The sequence below is a fragment of the Lipotes vexillifer genome, unplaced genomic scaffold (genome assembly GCF_000442215.2).
Source record: "Lipotes vexillifer unplaced genomic scaffold, Lipotes_vexillifer_v1.1 scaffold629, whole genome shotgun sequence".
In the NCBI taxonomy this organism is placed as follows: domain Eukaryota; kingdom Metazoa; phylum Chordata; class Mammalia; order Artiodactyla; family Lipotidae; genus Lipotes; species Lipotes vexillifer.
Genome location: NW_006774188.1, coordinates 2,760,505 through 2,785,724, shown reverse-complemented (window position 1 = coordinate 2,785,724; position 25,220 = coordinate 2,760,505). Strand labels below are relative to the sequence as shown.

Genomic DNA, 25,220 nt, shown 5'->3' with positions numbered 1-25,220 from the left:
CCTGCTGATCCCCGCCCTGGCGACTGATAGCAGCCGTCACCCCATTTCTCTTGAGCTCCAAGGGGAAAACAAATGAAACCCTACCACCACCAGCAACCCAGTCGACAACAGAGGGACACCCCCATCTCTACCCTGGTCTCATCCTCAAGCTTCATTTGATAACTAACGTTTAGTGCTCTTCCTGAATTCTAGCCCTGGAAGGTCATCTATTCTAACCCAATTTTGCAGATGAAACTAATGCCTAGAGAGGGGAAATCACTTGGCGAAGTGCACATTCTAGTTTGTGTGAGAGCCAAGACTAGAACTCAGGTTTCCTGGCTGTTAATTTCTTTTAAATCTCTGTTCCTTTCAAGCTCAGGAGATTGAGAAGTTTGTTTACTCTCATTCATTCAAGATATACTTACTGAATGTTTGTATGCGTGTAACTAGATTACTTTGCTAGGCCAGAAGGGGTACCCAAGAAGAAATAAAAGGCAGCTTCCGTGCTGCCAAAGAGCTTACATTTTACGGGAGCACGTGATTAAAAAATGACTAGTACGGTCCATAAATGCTATTCCGGTTTAGAGAAAGGGGAGAGCAATAGAGGATAGCGCTGTTCTCCCAACAGAAAGGTGGACTTCAGTTGGGACTTGAAGGATAGGTGTGACTAGGGTAGAAAAGGAAAGGAGGAGCTGAGGCTGGGGGAAAATAACAAGAACAAGGATTCTCATATTGGTTGGGAGGTAGAAAATCTTTGTAGTTGGTCCTGTCTCTTAATATTTTGAATAATACTTAGTCTTTTGGGAAGGTTCTATAACAACATGAGCACTCATATGGTACAACCTCTTTGAAAAAGGTCTAGCATTATCAGAAAAAAGAAAAAAAAGTTAAAGATATGCCTGCTGAATGACCCAGCAGTTCCCATTTTAGACAGATAAATGCATGTGCCTAGTGTGTTCCTGGAGACTGGTATAAGAGTGTTCATAACAGCATTGTTTGTGGTAGTAGACTGGAAAAATGTGATATAGCCATAGAATGGAACACCATGAGTAAATGAGTAATGAAAGTGAATGGAGCAGTGGCTCTCAACTGGGAGTGGTTTTGCCTCCCAAGGGACATTTGACAATATCTGGAGGCATTTTTGGTTGTCACACTGGGGTACTACTGATATTTAATAGGTAGAGGCATTATGCTGTACCTTTACTTTTCACATTTCTGTGTTGTGTTCTTTTTCATACTTTTTTTTTTAAGTTTAAAAAGAGATTTTTGTGAATCCAGTAACAAAAACTGCACATTATAGGCACCATGAGGGAGATGTTTGCCGTGGATAGTGTTAAAGATCTTAGGTTGGGGAATTCCCTGGCTCCATGCTTCCACTGCTGGGGGAACAGGTTTGATCCCAGGTCGGAGAACTAGGATCCCACATGCTGCGGTGTGGCCCAAAAAAAAAAAAAAAATGGATGTTAAGTTGGATTTTTAAGAGTTGAGCTAATCAAAAGACAAAAATTATATTGAGAAGTTTAGGCATTGGGCAGCTATACAAAAAAATTGAATAGGGAAATGATTCTGAAATCTGCTATTTAGGAAAGTGAATCTTATGGTTGTATGTTGAGATGATGGGATGGGGGAAAATGTAAAAGGACAGCCCTACAGAGCATTTGGGGAACGAAATAGCAACAGTAGTATAGGCATGAGATGATGAAGACCTCATTTATTGATTGACTGATTGCTGTGTTGGGTTTTTGTTGCTCTGCGAGGGCTTTATCTAGTTGCGTCTTACATCGAGCGGGGACACTTCCTTGCGGTGTGCGGGCTTCTCATTAGGGTGGCTTGTGTTGTGGAGCACGGGCTCTAGGAGCGTGGGCTTCAGTAGTTGCAGTTCGCGGGCTCAGTAGCTGTGGTTCAAGGGCTCTAGAGCACAGGCTCAGTAGTTGTGGCACAGGGGCTTAGTTGCTCATGGCATGTGGAATCTTCCTGGACCAGGGCTTGAACCCGTGTCCCTTGCATTGGCAGGTGGATTCTTAACCACTGCACCACTAGGGAAGTACAAGGCCTCATTTCAAAGAAAGAATTAACAGGACTCAACCAATTTAATGTAGGAAGGAAGAAAAGAGCTGTCGATGATCTAAGGGTTTTCAGTCTAGGCAGCTGGGAAATTTGGAAGTATTATAGAAATTGGAGCCATCTGGGAGGGAGGGAGAACCAAAATTGGGGGAGCAAATGATCAGATTTTTTTTTTTTATCATGTTTCATCCGAGGTTGAGAATGTAACATCCCAGGAGTCAAGTGAAAATATAGGATGGCAGTTTGGGTAAGAGATTCAAACAGATGAATCAGCCAAATAAAGGAGTCAAAATAGAAATAATTTGTTCTCTTAGGAAAAGAATGTACAGAATCAACCAGAATCAAGAACTGAGCTTCAGGGAATAAATTAATTTAGGAAGTGAAAATAAAAGTACAGGAAGAAGAGTAGAGAAAAGCACTGAGGTGACTGGAAAACCAGGAAAGTACCTGAAGCAGTTTTCTCTGATTTTATTCTGTTCTCAAAAAATAAAGTGCTGTCATGAGGAAGAATTGAGCTTTTCTTTGAAATTTCAGAAGGCAGATTTAGAAATAATTAGTGGGTGGATGTTAGGGGGTTGTAGGCTTTGAATCAGAATAAAGAATTTTCTAACAGGTTTTTTTTTTTTTTTTTTTTAATAGAATGGGTAACTTTAGAGGAATTGGACTCTCTTCCTGTTGTTCCGTAGAGACTAAATGACTACTTGAAATCTCAAGGCTCCTTCCAACTCTGGGATTTTTTTAAGTCATGAGATATCTTTAAGGGCGGTAAGAGCAGAAGCCACTCGTATAGTCCACTCGTTCCGAAAGTTTGGCAGAGGAAAATAATGGATTAGCATGTTGGGTAGGTCTAAATGCAGAATGAGGAGGTAATAAATGTTTGATTATTTATCTTTGGTTTCATAAAATTTCTGGAGTTTTGTGGTGGATGTTTTCCACAGGCTAGAAAATTTCTAACAGAGCTCTGGCCCACTTGCTTGTAAAATTACGCCAAGAACTTGAACTCAAGCATGAATCAGATTGAAAATGAACCATACTAATTTTCTGAACTCAAATTTTTTTACTCAACTGTGAACCAAACTATTTTTCATTCAGAAAAGCATTTAGCAAACCAGTTGGAACTAGAACTCTACCGCGTTTTCTAAAATAACTGATCAGGCCCAAAATTGTAATAAAACATTTCCACATGAAACTGGAAATGAAACCTATATTTCATATAGTTCAAGTTTCAGCTTTAAAATTATTAGTAATTCAGCAGCAATACAGAAATATAGCTTAAATTTAGGTTAATCAGAAGGACGTAATCAGTGTAAATTAGTTATATGTTTAAATTAGAAATTATGTTTTATATACCTCACTTAAAATTAAACTACGGAAGTTCACGTACTCAGATTGTTGCTTAGCATTAAACCGTGTTTAATTAAATGCTGAGTCTGATATATAATTGGTGAAACAATTGTATGGAAATGGATGCTTTAAAATGATGCATTTTAAAATGCCTATATTTAAAAAAAAACAATCTGGAATCAATAACCTAACTTTCCACTTTAAGTCAGTGAAAAAAACAAGAGCAGACTAAACCCAAAGCGTGCAGAAGAAAGGAAATAATAAAGACTGGAGTAGAAATTATGAAATAGGAAATAGAAAAACAATAGAGAAAATTAGCAAAACTAGAATTTGCTTCTTTAAAAACTGTATTTTCTATTTTCAATTTTAAGTACTCCCTGACAAAACGTATGCACTGTTAAGTTATACCATCTGAAATAATAGTTTTTTGGAAGAAGCAAATTGGCCCAATCATTGTCAGTATAGTTGCGGATTTCTCAAATTTGTAAGAGTTTATCATAATATACTTTCATACTAATTATCATCATAGTATTCAACCATTTCTTCTTTTTTTAAAAAATAAATTTATTTAGTTATTTATTTATTTTTGGCTGCATTGGATCCTTGTTGCTGTGCGTGGGCTTTCTCTAGTTGCAGCGAGCGGGGCCTACTCTTCGTTGCGGTACGCGGCTTCTCATTGCGGTGACTTCTCGTTGTGGAGAACAGGCTCTAGGCATGCAGGCTTCAGTAGTTGTGGCGCACAGGCTTAGTTGCTCCACGGCATGTGGGATCTTCCCGGACCAGGGTTTGAACCCGTGTCCCCAGCATTGGCAGGCGGATTCTTAACCACTGAACTACCAGGGAAGTCCCTCAACCCGTTCTTCTTGCACATTTGTATACCTTTAATAGATCCTCAACCAGGATTTAGCCGAATCACATTTTCTAAGGATATTTAATGTTTGTCTTTTTTCCTGTCTTCTCGAAAACTCTTATAGTTTACTCTACTGTTATTACTGTGGAATTGATTTAGATTTTTTTCTTCTTTTTCCTCCCATTGTGAGAGCCTCAAGAGCTTCTCTGAATACTGTGTGCTTTAACTTACTTTCCCAAATTTGGATATTAATAATCTTGTTTCATCTAGTAAAAGAATCATGCCTCACTGATGAAGGTTATCCTCACTTTCAGATGACCAAGTCCCTTAGAGAAAGCCCCATCAGTTTATTTACTGTACTTGCATTTGCCATTTCAAGAATTTATTTACCTCACAACTGATACGTAGATCCCTTTTCTCTTCCCTCAGTGTTTAGAGTTTACATTCTGCCTGCTTATATAGTCAGATTACAGAGGTTAGACCATATTGTATAAGGTGCCTGTGTTTATGTGTGCAGTTCTGTTCAGAGTTCTCTTTATTTGAAAATGGTATTTAGATCTTTATTCTTTTAAGACTTTTTAAAAAATTACTTAATATCTTGGAGTCTCTGGCAGTCAGCTTTTATAGATTCAAGGCAGCCTCAGTTCAAACCCCAGCAGGAGGGACTTCCCTGGTGGCGCAGTGGTTAAGAATCCGCCTGCCAATGCAGGGGACACGGGTTCAAGCCCTGGTCCGGGGAGATCTCACATGCCGCAGAGCAACTAAGCCCATGCGCCACAACTACTGAGCCTGTGCTCTAGAGCCTGTGAGCCACAACTACTGAGCCTGCGTGCCACAGCTACTGAAGCCTGCACGCCTAGAGCTCGTGCTCCGCAGCAAGAGAAGCCACCGCAACAAAGAGTAGCCCACGCGCAGCAACGAAGAGCCCACGCGCAGCAACAAAGACCCAGTGCAGCCAAAAATAGACAAATAAATAAATTACAAAAAAAACAAACCCAGCAGGCTTTTTTGTAAAAGTTATAAGCTGATTCTAAAATTTATGTGGAAATGAAAAGAACCTAGACTAGCCAAATTATAGGACGTAAACTACCTAATTTAAACACTTACTATAAAGCTACAATAATCAAAAGAGTGTGAGATTAGTGCAAAAGATAGACATATAAATCAAGGGAAGAGAATAGTCAAAAGTAGACCCACATATATAGGATGATTTGAGTTTTCCACGGAGTTGCCAATGTAATGCAATGGGGAAAGGATAGTCTTTTCAACAAATGTTGATGGAACAACTGGATATTCATATAGAAATAAATGAAACTTGATCCTTACCTCAGACCATATTTAAAAGTTATTTCAAAATGGATCATAAACCTATACCTACCAGCTAAAACTATAAAATTTCTAGAAGAAAACAAAGGAGAAAATCTTTGCAGTCTTGGGGTAGGCAAGATGTTTTAGAAGACAAGTACAATGAAAGAAATTTAATAAACTGGACTTCATAAAAATCACAACTGTTTGCTCTTCAAGAGACACCATTTAAAAAATGGCAAACCAGGGCTTCCCTGGTGGCGCAGTGGTTGGGAGTCCGCCTGCTGGTGCAGGGGACATGGATTCGAGTCCTGGTCTGGGAAGATCCCACATGCCACAGAAGAGTTAAGCCTGTGTGCCATATTTGTAATACATATATCTGACAAAGGGTTTGTATCTAAGATACATGAAGAACTTTTATAACTCAATAAGAGGATAAACAATTTAACTTTTCAAAAAATGGGCAAAAGAGTCGAATAGATATTTCACAAAATAAGATATATTAATAAGCACCATGAAAAGATGCTCAACATCACTAGTCATCAGGGAAATATAAATTAAAACTACAATGAGACACCACTTTACATCATTAGAATGGCTAAAATAAAAAAGACATAATACCTAGTGTTGATGAGAATGTGGGAAATCTGGAACTCACACATTGCTGGTGGGAATAGAAAATGGAAACTAATTGGCAGTTTCTTATAAAGTTTATATATATACCATATTTTTACTGTATGACTCAGCAATTCCACTTCTAGATATTTACTCAAGAGAAAGGCATATGTCTACACAAGACTTATACATGAATCTTCATAGCTACTTTATTCATAACAACCAAAAACTGGGAAGAACCCAAATGTCTATCAACAGATCCATGCAATGGGGTACTACTTGGCATTAAAAAACAGTGAACTACCAATACATACAACAACATAGATAATTAACGTGGACATCATTTTAGGCGAAAGAAGCTGGGTGTAAAAGAGTATACTGTATGATTCTATTTATGTAAAACTTTAGAACAGGCAAAACTAATCTCTGGAGATAGAAATCAGGTCAGTGGGTGCCTGAGGTGAGATAGGGGTTGGAGATAGACTGCAAAGCAGGAAGGACTTCCTGGGAAGACAGAAATTTTTGTGTCTTGATTGGGGTAGTGATTACATTGGTATATACATTTGTTAAAATTCTTTCATGTATACCCTTACAATGTGTGGATTTTATTGTGTGTAAATTATACCTCAGTAAAGTTTATTTTTAAAAAAATGAAAGCACTTGTTCTTAATAGCTGGAAATTTATACTTTAATCCCAAGGCTTTTTTTCCCCTTTAGTAGTTATGTTGATGTGCCTATGTTTTAGTATTCCAAACTGCATAGTTAGTTTGATTTACCCCCACCAGAGTTAACCTCTTAATACATAGCACTATGAAGGCACTTAGTTAATGGTGGTGCTGGGAATCCAGGAAGGCTCTACTGTGGCATTGGTTAAGATGGGTCTTAACTCCCTCATACTTCATAAGCTCCTTGAAGGTAGAAACATCTGTGACTCATCCTGCAGCCCTCGGAATCCTCCACCATGCTTTGCACAGTATCAGGCACATAGCTGCATTGGAGAAATGCATTAGTTTGAATGGTTTTTAGTCACATTAACTATTAAAAATACCTCAGTTTTTTTGTTGGTCAGCAATGAGGTTGAACTACTATCAAAAAAAAAAAAAATAGGGCTTTCCTGGTGGCGCAGTGGTTGAGAGTCCGCCTGCCGATGCAGGGGACGCAGGTTCGTGCCCCAGTCTGGAAGGATCCCACGTGCCTTGGAGCGGCTGGGCCTGTGAGTCATGGCCGCTGGGCCTGCGCGTCCGGAGCCTGTGCTCCGCGGCGGGAGAGGCCACAGCAGTAAGAGGCCCGCGTACCGCAAAAAAAAATAAATAAAATAACCCCATTAAAAAATTGGTAGAGGACCTAAATAGGCATTTTTCCAAAGAAGGCATGGCCAACAGGCACATGAAAAGATGCTCAACATCACTAATCCTCAGGGAAATGCAAATCAAAACCACCAGATATCGCATCACACCTGTCAGAATGGCTATTATCAAAAAGACAACAAATAATAAGTGTTGGTGGGACTTCCCTGGCGGTCCGGTGGTTAAGACTCCATGCGTCCACCGCAGGGGGCATGGGTTCAATCCCTGGTTGGAGCACTAAGATCCCATATGCTGTGTGGTGTGACCAGTAAATTAATTAATTTAATTTAATTAAATGCAAGTCTGGCTGATAGAAGCATGGTGGAAGCCTAGATATGACCCATGCCACTTAAAAAATAAAGTGTTGGCGAGGACGTGAAGAAAAGGAAACTCCAGTACACTGTTGGTGAGAATGTAAATTGGTACAGCCACTATGGAAAGCAGTGTGGAGGGTCCTCAAAAAATTAAAAATACAACTACGATATGATCCAGCAGGTCCACTCCTGGGTATATATCCGAAGAAAATGAAAACACTAATTCAAAAAGATATATGCACCCCAGTATTCATAGCAGCATTATTTACAATAACCAAGATGTGGAAGCAACTTAAGTGTCCATCACAGATGAATGGATAAAGAAGATGTAGTATATATATACAATATATATTATTCAGCCATAAAAAGGAATGAAATTTTGCCATTTGTGACAACATGGATGGACCTGGAGAGTACTATGCTTAGCAAAATAAGTCAGAGAAGGACAGATACTGTATGTTTTCACTTATATGTGAAATCTAAAAAATCAAGCAGGGGCTTCCCTGGTGGCCCAGTGGGTAAGACTCCACACTGCCAATACAGGGGGCCCAGGCTCCATCCCTGGTTGGCGATCCCACATACATGCCGCAACTAAGAATCCACATGCTGCCGCCTAGAAGCCCACATGCCACAACTAAAGATCCCACATGCCGCAGCGAAGATCCCATGTGCCTCAACTAAGACCCGGTGCAACCAAAATAAATAAATAAATATTTAAATAAATAAATATTAAAATAGATAAATAAATTTGTTTATTCAAACGAATGAACAAAACAAAACAGAAACAAACTCACAGATTCATGGAACAAACTAGTGGTTACCAGAGGGGAGAGGGGTGGGAGGACGTAAAGGAGATGAAGAGGTACAAACTACTAGGTATAAAATGAAGAAGTTACAAGGATGTAATGTACAGCAGAAGAAATATAACCCATATTATATAATAACTTTATATGGAGTGGAATCTATAAAAATATTGAATCAGTATGTTGCATGCCTGAAACTAATTATAATATTTTAAGTCAACTATACTTTAATTTTAAAAAAAGAAATAACATTCTGTAATAACCTAAATGGGAAAAGAACTTGAAAAAGAATAGATACATGTATAACTGAATCACTTTGCTGTACACCTGAAACTAACATAACATTGTTAATCAACTATACGCCAATATAAAATAAAAATTAAAAAATAAAGAAATTAGTAGAACTAGGTAGTTCATGAAGTGACTTTAAGTTCTGAACAATTATTAGTAAGCCATTAGCAAAGACCTCCCTTGAGCCAGGAGTATATGTTGTTTAGTTTCTTAGTGACAAGTAAAACCCTTTCTCTTTTAAATGCCATGGTGTCAATCTGATGAATTGCGGAACTTACCTTTTCTGCCTGAATCACACATATCCTAGGGACTGACATCTATAGAGCTGAGAGTTTATTTCTCTTTGTTTATTTTGTGGTATTTTTAAGGCTTGAAAAAATGCTGTTTCAACAGTCAACTGAGCATCACAGTGGATAAGATCATTTTTATCATTGGCTCAGTGTTTCCATTTTGATTGAATTTTCATTCTAGCTTTATAATATGATACCTCATTTAATAGTGTTGGCTATTAGATTTTTCTGATTTTTCCTTTTCACATGTTATATTAAGACTTCATTAAGTTGTTTCTAAATATCCATTTGCATTTAGTCCTCTTAAACACAGTTGCAGTCCTAAGCTCTAACACTTCTTCAGTTTTATTTACTATGAGTAACACTTCTAGAGGAAAGCTAGTAATTTCAAAAATTACTTGGTGTACACTTCAAGCAAGTAAATTCTGGCCATGTTTTTTGTCTTTAGAGACCGTAAGTCTGTTAATCATTTTCACCAAGGATTTTGAAATATAAGAAAATTAAAATCCCCTCAAAAAAGAAAATTAAATTCTGTTTTTCTTATTTTAGGGTAACATCTGCCTAGAGAATGGATCTTTCTTGCTGAACTTTATAGGCTGTGCAGTGTGCAGTAAGCGGGATTTTATGCTGATCACAAACAAATCTTTGAAAGAGGAAGATGGAGAAGAAATAGTTACCTATGATCGTAAGTAGACTTTTTTTTCATCTGAGCCCGTTAGCAGGTATCAGCTTTTGGGAGTGAGGTTGCACAAAGTCTTATGAGGCCTATTTCACTATCATATTGCAACACAAAATCACTAGTTAGTTTTTTAAGAGGAAAATGTTGGTAACATCTCATTTATGTAGCAACATCAGATACTCCACATAAATGACTTTTGCAGATAACTGAAGCTTATGATTCAGGCACCAGTTTTCTTTTGTTTATCTTTAAAGACTGTGTCTTCTGAAACAAGATATAGGGACTTTTTTTTTTAACTTAGAGTCTTCCATGTGAATTTTCACTTTCTACTATAATATAATACAGTGATGCACTCCAACAGCTATTAAAGTGTTTAGGGCTGTTTGCCCTTATACTAAATGCCTCTGGGATGCTATGGTTTTTTTAGTCTTGTTTCTGCTTTTATAGCTTTTGTCTCTTTTGTTACTGTCAGTTTATAGTTTCTTTCTTTTGCTACTGTAAGTATGCTACCTTCATATGCTATTCCTCATCCTTGATACTAGGAAATCAAACAAATAACTATAGTAAAAATAAATAAGTTCTGAGGTTGACACTAAGAATCTCTACAAGTAAATTAAGTATATGTGCATTTTTGTGCCCAGATATTATGGCAACTATTTAAATTGTTCACATTTCCTTTTTGCTTGTCTCCTGATTTTTTGGTATGTTCTGACTATATGAGGATTAAATGTGCAAATAATGATATTTTGAAAGAAAGGTGTGAAAGACACTAAGCCTTTAGAATAGAGTCAGACTGTGGAAAAATGTTCTAAATTAGAAGAATCTTTTTCTTTCCTGTAGCATGTACCCCTTTAAACTCTGTTTTTTTCCAGGTAGTAGAGGATAGTGGTCAAAAGCAAGGGCTCTGGAGCAAGAAAGCTTGGGTTTGAATTCTGGTTCCAACACTTCATAGCTCAGCTGTGGTCTTCCTAGTTCTTATCCATAGTGTGCCTTTGTTTCCTTATCCCTACAAACATGATAACAGTAGTATCTACCTCATTGGGTTTCTGAGAACATTAAGTGAATAAACAGTTGCAAAGTATTTAAAACAGTATCTGGCACACATTAAGCACTCAATGTATCATAGTTATTATTACTATATTGTTTTTACTAGAGCCTTTTGTTACTGCTAAATTCACTTTACCATCTAGTGTTAGCTTTTTGTTTATGATTGGTTAGTAGCACAATTTCTATCATTCCTGAGAATAAAAGCTCCTACATAGTTAGACAGGTCCAGCTAGTTTCAAAAACACACCTACATATCCGTTAATTGATTACCTTAGAGAGCTTTCAATAGGAATGAATATATGCACATTAAGTCTCTGAGTTCAGGCTCTTAATTATATAGTGTTGCTGTGTGACAGAGTCTGGATTTTTTTTATCAAGGTAGATATTATAATGGGTTTCCTGCTGTGTTAAATATGACAGAGTTAAGATTCTTTCAAAGCAATACCATACTAAGACTAGAAATTTTACTGTCTTAGGGCACCTTCTAAGACTTAATTAAGTCTTTCTCTGTTTCAGCAGATCTTTGTAGGAATTGTCATCACGTAATAGCCAGGCATGAGTATACGTTCAGTATCATGGATGAATTTCAGGTAAATGTATAAATGTGGGTATGTTATTGCGGGGGGAGGGGAACAGTAAGAGTACCCTTGAAAAATCTAGGTATTGTCTTTATAAATGAAGTACTAGTGAATCTTAGAGGAGACCATCCCTGTCTTCCACTTGTGTAAGTTGAGAGACACTTCAGATGCGGGTGGATCTGTTCAAACCTATCTTCACAGCTGTCACAAAGCAAAACACATGCCTTAAAAATGATATCTCATTTTGCTTATAAAGAACAGCACATTATGGCTTCATATGAGGTTACTATTGTGCCTCTTTTTTCTCTACCCAGTTACATGACTGCACAATTCTTGGCTTTAAGTGTTGGCCTGCCCACTGCCACCATACTTGCTGAGCGTGGAAATCATGCTAACGAGATTATCTTTGTTTCCCTTATAGACCCGTAGAGTCAAGCAACTCTGCAGTCTCAATTGCAATAGGATATTTTAATATTATTTGATAAGTAAAATGACAAGATAGGTGTATCATGGTTGGAGGAGAGAAGCTGAACCATATAAGGATAGAGAATAGGGATGTAGTATAAGGATTAGTCCTTATACAATTGTGAGAGCATGTGAAGAATTCTACAGAATTTTACAGGCTGGTGTAGGCCTGAAGTTGCTGAAGATTCACAGGTTTAATGGTCAGGAAGAAAAGCTGGACAGTGAGGGAGAACCAAGGGCAAACTGGAAAGCATGAGGACACACTTACCTGTATCTGTCCCTCACTGCCTCCACTCTCAAGCCCTCAGATTGAGTTACTTATTTAGTGTGAACTACATGTTCATCCAGAGGATATAAATGTGAGGCAAGAGTTTTAACAGGCAAGGGAAGTTTTTTTAATCCTTTAAGTTTGGGTGGTGCTATATAATTAGGGGAAAAGAATCTTCTACAGCAGAATCTTATAAAATAGTATAAGCACTCTCATTCACTCTTATTTCAGTGTGGAAGAAGGCACTTAGTCACCTGTCAGAATCTGGTCTAATATCTTGTGGTCCATCTTAACAACATCCTGACCACATCTCCCCAGGATCCAAAAATTATGCCTCAAAGATACTTACATGATAGATGTCACTTACGGCAAAATCGAGATCTCAGTGAATGAATAGTGGCCAAATAGGGGAATGAACATGTCGGGGGCTTAAAGAAGCAGCTCTGTCCGTTCATGGGAGGAAAGGAGTGCTTATAGCTATTTTGCAGCAGTTCCTGAAGCTCCTGTGAGCTTTTTAGAGTCTGTAAGTGGATATTGAGATTGCCTGTTTATACCCTAATTGAGCCATTGTGTGTCACTGCCATGAGACCAAAGTCTAGCTGATTTTCCTTTATGACTGAGCACAGCCATTTTCAGAGCTCCCCAGATGTTCCTAAAGGAAGATGGCTATAGTCACGATGCCTATATAGTGTGGAATTCCCTTGGAAAAAACTCTTAAACTAGACTCTCCACCGCCAGTCCTTTCTCTCCCAACATCCCCTCCCCCCTCCCCCATATTCTATATTCTGCCACCAGCATATTTTTCTTAAAATAATGCTTTCAGACTACCTCATTGGCCTTTCCGTAGCTCACCTTCAGCTGCAGTATAATATCCAAGATCCCCATCCCAAGGTTCTTGCTGGGCTGGCCAGCCTCCCTTTCCCTCATTTCTCACTACTCTCCTTTTGCACACCATTCATAGCATTGCCCCAACTTTAGACTCTCTTCTTGCCCTCCTGTAGTAGAGATTTTTATTTCCTCCTCTCTATGGCTACCCCCACTGCATTTCCTCAGGAATCTCATGTTATCTTCTCTCTTCCTAGCATCCTCTTTTCTCCGTGAGATTTAAAGCATTTTTACATTAAATATATTTAGTTCTTCTTTATTTGTTAGAAATAAACTAAAATCCTTTTGTTTCACTCAGCTGCCTCTTTCATTCATCCTCTGATCATCTCTCCTTTTGCTTCTTTCCTTGAGTAGCTCTTTACCCTATTTCCCTTATTTCCCTGTGCTCCTCCTAACAACCTACAAACTGGTTTTCATTTTCACTTTACTAAAACTGTTCTCTCATAGATTTCCTATAAGGTGGCCAAATCCTGTGGCCTTGCCTCAGTTCTTCTCTCTCTTAATATCTCTTCTGGATCTGGTTTTGATAACCATTGTCTTTTTTTTTTTTTTTTTGAGATATGCGTGTCTCTCCCATTGCGGAGCACAGGCTCCGGACGCCCAGGCTCAGCGGCCATGGCTCACGGGCCCAGCCGCTCCGCGGCATGTGGGATCTTCCCGGACCAGGGCACGAACCCGTGTCCTGCATCAGCAGGCGGACTCTCAACCACTGCGCCACCAGGGAAGCCCACCATTGTCTTTTTGAAGCATTTCTTCCCCTGGGGTCCATAGATCTAGACTTTTTTCTTCTTTTTAAATCATTTTGACTGTTCCTTTGCTTACTGTCTGGTTTCCTCTCCTGTTTCTCCCTAACTGCTTTTCCCCTGAGCTTTGGTCGCTGGTCTAGGAACCTTCTCTGTACTCCCCCAGACATTGAGCACATGCACCCTCAGTGTCTGATGAAACCTATCGGATATCTCCCAGATCTCCTTCTTTAACCCTAATGCCCTCCCTGCCCTCCTTTCTTCCTTAGTTTCTCTTGCTTTTGTCTGTCTCCACTGCCACCCCTCGTATCAGGGACCATACTGCTGAAACCTAAATTACTGCAGCAGTCCCCACAGTACAGTCGTGCACACTGCCCTCAAATTAATCTTCTGGAAACACATCATCCTGTCACTCCTCTGCTACTCCATATGTGATGTGCTTGCTGTATTCCATATCACTGTCTTTATTCGTGCTTTTTCCTTGACTTAATGTGTCCCTTTCGCTACCTTCAAGCCAACTAAATCTTACCTCTTTCAAGCTGAACTTAAATTCTATCTCCTTCTTATTCTTAATAGTTCAGCCCATACTGCTTTCTCCCTTTTCTGAGCTCTTCTTGTACCTACAGCAGGCCCCGACTCCTGTGACTGGCTAGCTGGTAACTTCCATCTTAGTCTGATGACCCCAAGAACTCTTCATACTCAGATGCTGTGACTTACTTTCCTCAGCCCCACCCCATTCCAGCCCCCATCTTATTCCAGCAGCCATTGAGGTTCAAGATGGGATTCCCACCATTGGTAATATTTTGTTTTGTTTTAAATGTCTTATGGGAAATTTAAACATAATCAAAAGTAGGCAGAATAGTGTATTAATCTCCAGTACCCAGCTTCAGTTTGCTTTATTCGTACCTAACCATTTCCACATCTCCCCACAGGATTACTTTGAAGCAAATCCCAAACATATTACTACTTCTGTAAATATTTCAATATGAATCTCTAAAAGATAAGGATTCTGTTTTTAAACATTCATTTTTAACAAAACCATTGTTAAAGTAAGATTTTCTGATGGCAAGAGTAGAGGGGAATTAGAGACGTAAGTACAGAGTTTAAACAGAAAATAAGTTATAAATGATTACAGGTATCTGGTATTTTTTATATAATCCTAAAATCCATTAAAAGGACTATATATTTGCCTCAGGAAACAAGAGGGAAACTGTGAGACTGCTCCCTGTTCCTCTGTGGACCAGGGAAGGAGAGGACTAAGGGTCAGAATTAGCAGGTAATAATAGAGGGAAAAGGACCATGGGACCCTCAGCATAAAACAAGGATCTGATCTTGCCCAAAGGTGATTCCACCCACTCCACCTTTCCTTCCAAATCTCTACCCTCAGGCTTTGCCCAGGTGGAGCCTTTGAAGGTCTCCATGAGTGACTGGGGGGAATTCTGATTCTTCTAACTTGGTCAGTTTGGGTGAAGGGTGTCCTGATCCAACCATATTCCTGGCATCCCAAGTGAGAATGTGTTCCTGGCATCCCAAGTGAGAATTCTAGACATATTTTCCCACAGAAGCACTGCTGTCTGTGGTTAGATTCTATAGTACTTGTGCAGTATAAATTTAAAAGACTTCCTGGATTTCCCTGGGAACCTAACTGCCATGTGCAACGTTATCTCTGTGGGAAACTGCTTCTGAATTCCAAATAATTGACCTACAATGAAATTTGGATTCCAGACTGCCTATAAATTAAAGATTACAGGTGTAATCAGTCTTACTGATTTAACAGCCTTTCCAGATTATACCATGTGTTAGGTTTTTCCTTTCTCCCAAGTTAGACTGTAAGTTTTGCAAGATCAGACTTTGTCCTTGCCTTCTCTCATGTCTACCGGTGCACCTGGCACATTGCAGAGCCTTTAGGCACTTAATAAAAACTTGTCAATGGGTAGATTAGTTGAAAACTCAAATAGTTGTCTAGCTTCACACATTTTCCCATTTTGACTTTATTACTTTTTTCTTCATTTCCAGTGAGAGGTTGACATCCTACTAGTAATGTCTGGTAGGTGAAAGTAGGATTTGAAAGCAGTAAAACCTTGGAGAGAGTAGATTTTAATTTTGTTTTTGATTCATGAGACTCATATTTGTTTGCTGAGTTATAGCCTGTGTTTCTACTGTTTGTGTAGAATAGACTTTAAAATTAAATGTGGTCTTTGGGGCTTCCCTGGTGGCGCAGTGGTTGAGAGTCCGCCTGCCGATGCAGGGGACGTGGGTTCATGCCCCGGTCCTGGAGGATCCCGCGTGCTGCGGAGCGGTTGGGCCCGTGGGCCGTGGCCGCTGGGCCTGCACGTCCGGAGCCTGTGCTCTGCGGTGGGAGGGGCCACAACGGTGAGAGAGGCCCATGTACCACAAAAAAAAAAAATTAAATGTGGATGTTTTAAGATGAAAAGAATTATTATGTGATGCAGCCTTATAAAATGAATCTTATTCACAGGAATGAAAACTACTAAAGAAAAGAAAAATAAACACCAAGCAAATATGAGCACTGTGGGGCTTATGTTGCTGAACTCTGTAGTAGGAAATGGAAAGGCAGTTGCCTGGTTCTGAGTCTTTGTACTGTAGTCACTGTTTATCTCCGTGACGCTCTCTCTAATGTGAGACCCATGAAACACAAACTGCCTTGACTGATCAATTTCCAGGCAGCCAGCAATCTCAAAGTCAGATGTGGAAATACTAATAGATTTAGTATAGATGCTTGTTTTCCTAAAGAAGATAAAAAGTTTTAGAGTAAAAGTTTTGAAAGAAATATGTTTCTGTAGTTTATGACCATATTAAATATTCTAGAAAGGAACAGCTATAAGAACAGGACTTTGCCCTAAGGATTTTTGCCTAAAACAAAATAACTTCTGTCACCAGTCTGGACATTTATTAAACCCAAGAAACAAAAAACTCCTTAAATAGATCAAATTCTAGACAATTAGCTATCTAAATATGAGACATGACATACTAATGGATTTAACATAATTGTTTATTTTTTCTGGGGTAGATAAAAATAGCTCTTAGGGTTTGGAAATTTTTTTCCTTTTTGTTTTAAAACTCATTTCTGTTGCTTATTAGTGTTGAATATTCTAGAAAGGAGCGGCTCTAAGAACAGGAATTTGTCCTCAGGGGCCCACACTCAAATTGCTTCATTACTTTAAATAGCAGCACTAAGTAAGCCCAGTATGTGTGTTTTCTAAGTCCAGGAAATAGGCATGCATTTCCAAGGTGACATTCTTGTATACATAGTATATAGAGCGTCCGCATGTATTCAATTTATATAAACAAAAGGCTCTGGGATACACAGACTAAACCTAAGACATTGCTTATAGGTGTTGAAGAAATTGATCTAAGATACAGACATCATATCCATGACAATTTACAGAGAACGGTTTTGCCAGAGAAAGTTACGAAGCATCTTTCTCCCAGTTCCTCAAGGTAATTGTGCACTTTATCTTGTTCTAGGAGTATACCATGCTGTGTCTGTTATGTGGTAAAGCTGAAGATACGATCAGTATTCTCCCTGACGACCCCCGACAAATGACTCTGTTATTCTAAGGATCCTTCTGCAGCTCTGTAATCACAATGTTGTGTTGGTTTACAATACAGCAAGCCTGATGGTTTGTCTAACTTAGTTTATAATGGAAATTATTTGCATATTATTTTCTTCTGCTTAGGCTTACCTATTCTCTGAAAGAAAAAGTGGGACTTCCCTGGTGGTCCAGTGGTTAGGACTCGGCGCTTTCACTGCCATGGCCTGGGTTCAGTCCCTGGTCCGGAAACTAAGATCCCATAAATCAAGTTGCACGGCCAAAAAAAAAAAAAAGTTAGAAAGAAAAAGTAATTTAGGGGATTGTTGTTCTGTAGAGCTGAGCTTTTCTGCTAAAGTTCCCAGTGCACATCAGTGCCGCCAGAATGAAGCATCTTTGTTAGCAGCTATGTGGCTGAAAAATAACTAGGATGGAAAGCACATCTAGTGCCCAGATCTTGGTTCCAATAAAAGGAATTAGGACTCCTTGGGGAAATGACTGAGTCTAGGACTGGGGCAGTAAATACACAGGATGAGCTTGGAGCATCTTGAGCCACAAAAAAGCGAAGTGCTGAAACGAAAAATCACAATGATTGGGAGTATGTCAAAGGGACAGAAGAGCCAGCTGAAGGAGCTCCCAGAGATGAAAGTTGGAACAGTTTGAGCAACAAAATAAAGTAGTATTGGATTATAAACCAAACTATAAATATTCATGAGTCCATACTGATATAAATGAATGACTGAATAAATAAATACATATATTGGAGAGAATAGACAAATCCCCCATGCAGAAAAATTTCAAATAATGTATGTAGATACTCCTCACTCCTTAAGTATAGGTTTGCATAGTGACTTCCTTCCAAAGAGTATAGTATGGAAAGGGGGAAAAGTGACTTTAACTTTTACTTCACTGAGAAACCTGACAAACACTAGCCTGGTGATCAAGATTATCGTCATTGACGATGAGCCACCTTGATAGCATTACTCTTGATATGATGTGATGAGAATGACACTTTGCCTTTGTGGTCTTCCTCCCCAAAACCCGTAACCCCAGTCTAATCATGAGAAAAACTTCAGACAAATCCCAGTTGAGAGAGGAATCCCAATTGAGGAAAATACCTGACCAGTACTCCTCAAAACTGTCAAGGTCATCAAAGACAAGGAAGTCTGAGGAACTCTCACAGCCAAAAAAGAGCATGACTATTAAATGTAATGTGGTATCCTGGATGAGATCCTGCACCAGAAAAAGAACATTTGGTAAAACTAGGGAAATCTGAATAAAGTGTGGACTTTATTTAATATAAATAGAATGGTTTCAATTACTCCAAAGGGATCTTAGAATATCTTACCTTGCATAGTTGAAAGAATTCTGGCTTGGGTGTCATAAAACCTGGCATTTAGGCCTCTGCCATTTGGTAGCAGTATAACCATTAAGCAAAGTGTCATTCTGGACTTTATTGTCCCCTTTCTATAAAATTGGACTAGTATAAATTGATGTTATACTTCCTTCACAGTATTGTTAGAAGATCCAAATGAATAATGAATATAAAATGCTTTGGAAGGCATATAAAGTTCTAGACAGAATGATATGGTTTCAGTTAGTTCTTCTCATTATGAAATCAAAACTTAAGGGTCAGGCATTAAAACAAAATTTTTTCCTATTCATATCTCAGACATTCTGAACTGAGTGAGCAACGTTGTTGACATCAGGGAAAAGCTTTGTTTTGTAACAGGAATAATGATAATAGCTGAGGTTTATTGAGTACTTACTATGTGCCAAGGCCTTTTTAAGCAGTTGTTTAATCCTCATTAACAATTCCATGAGGGTAGGTACTATTGTTATCCCAGTTTTAGAGCCAGAGAAACTGAGGCACAAAGAAGTAACTTAGTCCAGGTTACATAGTTAGTACAGTGATGCCCTCAGTAATAGTGTTCAGTACCCGTGAAGTATCAGAGTCTAGCAAGGTTAGGAAGAGGTTGAGGATATCAATGACAGCACTCTGAGGAATCTAGGCATGTCAGACCAAGATTTATTATTCAGAAAAGTTAAGGCAGCTGTTCCTTAAGCATCAGTTGTTTTATTCCTGGGAAATGCTTTCCACTTTCTGCAAATCTATATCTGACCTGCTGAGGAAATCGTTTGGTTAAATGAATCCAGAAAGCAGAGAAAATGTTTCATTACCTTAAATAGCAGCACTAAGCCCATTATAGCTTCTGAATTGCCCCTTCATGGAGTTTGCTAATGCTTCCAACTTAGTCATTTGGAGCTCAAGAGTATGATTTTATATGCCCCTCCTGATATCCTCATCTCTTGCTGAATGTGTAATTATCTGTTTTAGACAATATATTACAAAAATTTTATACGTAAGATCCTATCCATATATTTCATTATTATTAAACCAGCATTGTACTGTGTTTTGCAATACTTTATCATCTTCTAGAATTCTTTTATGGATCTAATAGAATAAAGACCTCTTGAACTCAGTTCTCCTGCATCTATATTTCTCTGTTTAAGTAAAGGGGAACCAGGCAAAGGCATTGGTCTTCTTTGCTTCCCTTTCTGAGATACAAGAAGAAGAAGAAATCACCTGTAGGTGTAGTGGGGAACGTGAACTTGTCCTAGCACCTCATTCTTTCTCTACCTGCTCCATGATGTACAGGTCTGGGGTCGACCTGGTTAGGCTCTTGGAGTTCAAAGCTCAGCCTGTTTGCTGTTGTGTTGTTTTGGCTAGCTCTGTCTTCCTCAAATGATCTTGGGTTCTCCCAGTACTAATTAATTGACATATGATATAGTCTAGAAAGAGCCAGATATGGTTTGTTACTTGTAAGTCATCAGTAATAAGTATACATTCACTGTTCTTTATTTCAGTGTAACAAGAATCCTTTCGGTTTCATTCTTCTGTTTCCTGAGCAAAGCTAACTTACTTGACTGAATTTGAGGCTCTTAGTTTTAAAATGTATGTTTCTTGACTGTAGTACAAGTCTCTATTTGAGATATGCTATGGTTGGGTAGAAAGGAAATCAAGAGACCTGGGTCTGAAATTAGCTTTGCCACCTGCTCATGGTGGGACATTGGGCAAGTCATTCTGTCAGTACCTTGGTTTCTTCAATGGAAAAATATACATAATCATGCCTCCTTCACGGAGTTTTAAAATCAAATGATATAATGTAAGTGAAAGTGTCATTAGGTCATACAGTGCTGTGGACAGGCAGCTCAGCAGTCTTAATGCAGAAACTCTGAGACAGAAGGAAGCACTATTGTGTGTGGTTAATAGTAGAAGCTTTGGAGTCAAACTGACCTGGATTTAACTTTCAACCTTGCCCCTCACTAGCCCTTTGTCCTTGAAAAGTGTCTTGCTCAGTTACCTTCTCTTTAAATAGAGATGAAAATTCCTCAGGGTCAGTATGAGGATTAAATAACTTAGCATATAGAAAGTACTTAATGCAGTGTGGGAGTATAGTGTATGGTAATTTGGATGATGGTTGTGATGGTGATTATAAGAAATCACCAGATTTGAAATCACCAATAAGGGTTTGGCTCAGTGTTCCTTAAACTAAGGGGATGCAACGGTGGGAACATAGTCATGGAAATAATCATCAGTTTCAGTCTATGTATCTTGGCCCCCTAAATCACTTATTCCAAGCCATATTTTTTGTAAGAGCCCTCAGAGGAATGATTCCCTCTGTCCCTCCTCTAAATCGAGTAGCATTATCTCAGCACTTCTGGGAAGGCTTGTTTATGGGACTTCTCCTTACTTCCTGAATGCCCCTAGGGAAATTTGATTAAAAGATTATGTTTATCTAGGAAAGTGGGTGATTATATTAAGGTTTGCCATGTCTGTTTATGACCATAAGCTGATACTTCTGAGGATGTAAAGGGGACCAACAAGAAGAGGAATAAAGAAAAGGAAACAATTTCTCATTTCTGAAGCAAACAGCATTTCCCTGACCAAGTGAGGAGCCCTCTTCCTAGCATTAAGGCCCTTTCTGACTCTCTCTGCAGAATCACTTACACTGTAATTCCCATTCCTTTGGGAGTCTCTAAATAATTCTCTCAACTTGAGCCTCATGGGGAAGACCCAACACATTGTTCTGGCACATCAGGCCCTAAGTTGCCTGTGCCATAATACCAGCATCCAGAATAGCTGACACTGCTGTTAGACATCATAACAGGCAATAGCACTGTAAAGATGATGAACAAATCATGCTGGCATCCCACATGAATTCTGATTTTATTTCTTCAGGGAAGCAGTTTGTCTCTGCAGTTATTGCTCTAAAATCAATGCTTGGTCCTGCCCACAAACCCATACCCCAGCTCTTGGCTCTGACAGTAGAAATCTTGAAGGGCTTGAGTCTCAAGAGTCAAATTAAGGATGGCCTTAATTTAGCAGAAAGTCTGCAGAAGGATGCCAGGGGATTCCCACTATACTATACCACTCAGGTTACCGTTTTGAAATAAAGCACCATTGATGACATAGCTTTAGTAGAAGGTGAGACAGTAGGGACCCTTAACCTCTATTCCACATTTACTTCTCAAATGATGCAAGTGCTTGGAAAATAGTTACGGGGAACATCCCTCAGCATTTTCCCCTCAGCATTGGGGTTCTCAAGCTGTGTGTCCAGTTTGGAGAACTGTCCCTTCAGGGCTTCGATGAAGAGAAGTAAAATATTCCATCTAATGATCAAAGAAAGAAGGGCAAAATGAGAAGTTTCCAAGAAGAGGTTTGTGAGACAAAATGAGAGGGCAGTGGTCTGTCAGCTGGTGTCTTTTTTAGAGCATGATAGGACCTTGTCTTGGTGGTGCTTTTGAGTATGCCTGTACTAGGTGAGGAATCTGGGGCACTGTCCTTCAGAGCCATTCGGCAGAACTCTTCTCACAGAACAGCTATCGTGTTGGCGGGTTATAAACGGTCTGACTTGTCTGAAGGGAGGCCCTCTCACATCCCCACTCTCATGGAAGAAGAAGTGAAACCAGGGCTTCCCTGGTGGCGCAGTGGTTGAGAGTCAGCCTGCCGATGCAGGGGACGCGGGTTTGTGCCCCGGTCCGGGAAGATCCCACATGCTGCGGAGCGGCTGCGCCCGTGGGCCATGGCCGCTGAGCCTGCACGTCCGGAGCCTGTGCTCCACGGCGGGAGAGGCCACAACAGTGAGAGGCCCGCGTACCACAAAAAAAAAAAAAAAAGGAAGTGAAACCAGTCATTCATGCCTAAACTTGTCTGTCTTGTTCCTGCATTTGTGAATTTGTGAGTGTGAGAAAGACAAGGGTGGAAAGTGAACTTTAAAAAGGAGGGAGAGTCAATCTAACAAAGGATCTAAAACAAACCTTACTCCACAAGGTGATCAGGAAATGGGTAAAGTGCTCTTTGTGTTCCCAGCAACTGTACCCTCCACGCCCTTGCTGTCATTAAAGTGGACTAAATTCAGCTTCTCAAGGTGCAGGCAACATTTAGTCAGCCCAGTACCCACAGTGAGAGTGACATCTTCCTGATTGGAATCCTCTAACTTCCCAGGGCTTCCTCCACTTTTCTTCCCCTTTCTTCTCGTTATCACCTCCTTTCCCCAGTTCTGAAGAAGAGCCATAAAGTAATAGTACAATTCACATTTTCCGAAACTCCGCCTGCCACCCAGACGGTGACCTGAGCCTGCTTTCCAGACAGTAATTGGAGTGTCCCCTTGATCGGAGCCTCCCTCTCCTCAGCCTTTGTGTGCTGCCAGCCCCTCAGTCCCACCTGCGGTTTTATACCGTCCCTCCCACCTCCATCAAGGAAGAGACACAGAGAGCCTGGCCGTTTCCACACCTGCCCTTTATTGGACTCAGCTAGAAGGCTGGCTCTGGACCCTCACACTTCTCAGACACCTCCCATACAGATTTAGGAAGGTGCCATCATTCTGTGAAGGCTCAGAGCCCACCCGTCTTGGAGCCCCAGGTTGAATCACCAACCAGAAGTTTGGGGGGAAGGAAAGGAAACAGGCAGACCAGAAAGGCAAAAGACTCTTCAATGAGGGGACTGATCTGAAGGGAAAGCCTGGGCCCAGCAGAATCTCCTGAGGGCACACTGAATGCTCAGGAAAGACACTCAGGAGCAGGAGGAAGCAGGAGATCTGCTGGTGTTTATATGGCAACTTTGAGGAGGCGCTTGATGTCAGGCTCGATGTTGATGGTCTGGAAGGTGCGGCTGTAGCGGCGGAAGGGCTCCCCCTCTGGCCCGATGAGGAACTTCTCAAAGTTCCAAGACACATCTGAGCGGTGCACAGGGCTCCAAATGATGAACTTGGGATCGGTCATCAGGGAAAACGGGTCGTCGTAAGGGTAGGGGAGCTTATCCTTCAGGTAGGTAAAGACAGGATGCTCATTCTGACCATTCACATCACACTTTTGGGTAAGGGTAAAGGTGGGCTGGAATCCACCCCCAGGGCGGACGTACTTGAGGCTGTTCAGGATCTCCTCATTCTGACAGTTCTCCTGGGGGAGGAAAGAGACAAAGAGCTTGGGAAACGCAAGAGATGAAGGATCTACGAAGGATCTACAAAGTCACCCTCCTGTACTCCCCAGGATCATTCTTTCTATTATGTATTCCCCACCCCCACCCCCCTACCCCGTTCCTTCTCTTTCCTCCTTCATTCGCTTTGCCCTACTCTTGACTCGGAGTTTTCCCTCTCACAGCTATTGTCTGATGGTTTGCTAGGCCATTTCTGAAAGTTCTCACAGACCCTAGCTTGGCTATTCTTGTACTGAAAGATATAGAGCTTTTGAGCTGTCACTTCTCTCTCCAATCTACCCTGAGCAATGCTTAGGGTATCTGTCTGAAGCTTCAAGGAACCTTGAGTTCTGGGCAGTAGAAAGAAAGGGAAGGGAGGCTCAGGTCATATTGCCTAGAGCCCTCCTTCCACTCACACACACACACGCGCACACACACACACACACACACACTCACACCCTGCCACCACCTTCCCTTTCCTTTTGACCTGGCCTTGCCTGTCTTTCTTCTAATTACCTCTGAGTGATGAATCTAGCCTTGGCCTCTGCCCTACTCAGCTCCTCAAAGGAAAGGTGAAATTGAGGTCTAGAAGAGTGGGATTTATAGCTTCTTCCTTTCATCTTGTCCTAGATCTAAAGTACAAGTAGGAGGAAGCTTTGATGAAGGAAAACCCCAACCAAGGAAGACTAGTTTTCAAGTGCCCTAAAGGCAAAGTAGGTTAGAGACAACAATGAACGTACTGTAAACGGAATTACTTCATGACCAACAGGCATGAATTAAATAGGATTGAAGGTTTAGTGTTCTGGAATAGGCCAGGGGAAGGGGAAGTTAAGGAAATAAGTGCTTAAGGACCAAAAGTTGTGAATGTGTAATTATCGTTCCTTTCACTTAGCTTCCTGCACCTCACGCTCACTTGCTGTACTCAGCTGGGATGCTTTAGATCTCAACCTGTTGCCTGTCTTTCCTCCCCGCTGCCAGCACTGTCCTATCGCCACTTAGCATTCCCCACCCCTGACAGCCCGCAAAGACCCATGGACACCCTTATTTTCCACCCCCATCCGCCAAGTCTGAGTCATAATCTCCCTCAGGGGAAGAAGTTCCTGCCTCTGACCTACTAGAACCAATTAGTACAGTCAGTTCCAGGCCATCATGACATCTTGAGCCCAGAGTTGATGGCTACTAGACATCTTATCTCCTAATGCAAAAGGCCTGCTGGCTACTGGTGGGTTACGCATTCCCGCCAGCAACTGGCTGGCCTGAAGTGATGGAAGGAGGCATCTCTAGGTCCAGAGAGACACCTCTGAAGAGGTTTTACCTTTTCT

General features: G+C 40.3%; 2 protein-coding genes across 3 annotated transcripts in view; one reads left to right on the top strand and one right to left on the bottom strand.

Annotated features, from left to right (window-relative positions):
- CHURC1 (churchill domain containing 1) overlaps positions 1-19,899 on the top strand; it is a 21,420-nt gene extending 1,521 nt beyond the window's left edge. Inside the window, exons 2-4 of one of the 2 annotated variants that reach the window (XM_007449029.1) lie at positions 9,751-9,886; positions 11,447-11,517; positions 17,356-19,899. In XM_007449029.1, coding sequence (XP_007449091.1) covers positions 9,751-9,886; positions 11,447-11,517; positions 17,356-17,448 — 300 coding nt within the window. In that variant the 3' untranslated portion in view covers positions 17,449-19,899. Of the gene's footprint in view, positions 1-9,750; positions 9,887-11,443; positions 11,518-17,355 lie in introns of both variants that reach the window. The other variant, XM_007449030.1, reaches the window with a different exon arrangement.
- Positions 19,900-23,531: 3,632 nt separating this feature from the next.
- GPX2 (glutathione peroxidase 2) overlaps positions 23,532-25,220 on the bottom strand; it is a 3,144-nt gene continuing 1,455 nt past the window's right edge. The window contains 1 exon segment of the mRNA XM_007472202.1: positions 23,532-23,882. Coding sequence (XP_007472264.1) covers positions 23,532-23,882 — 351 coding nt within the window.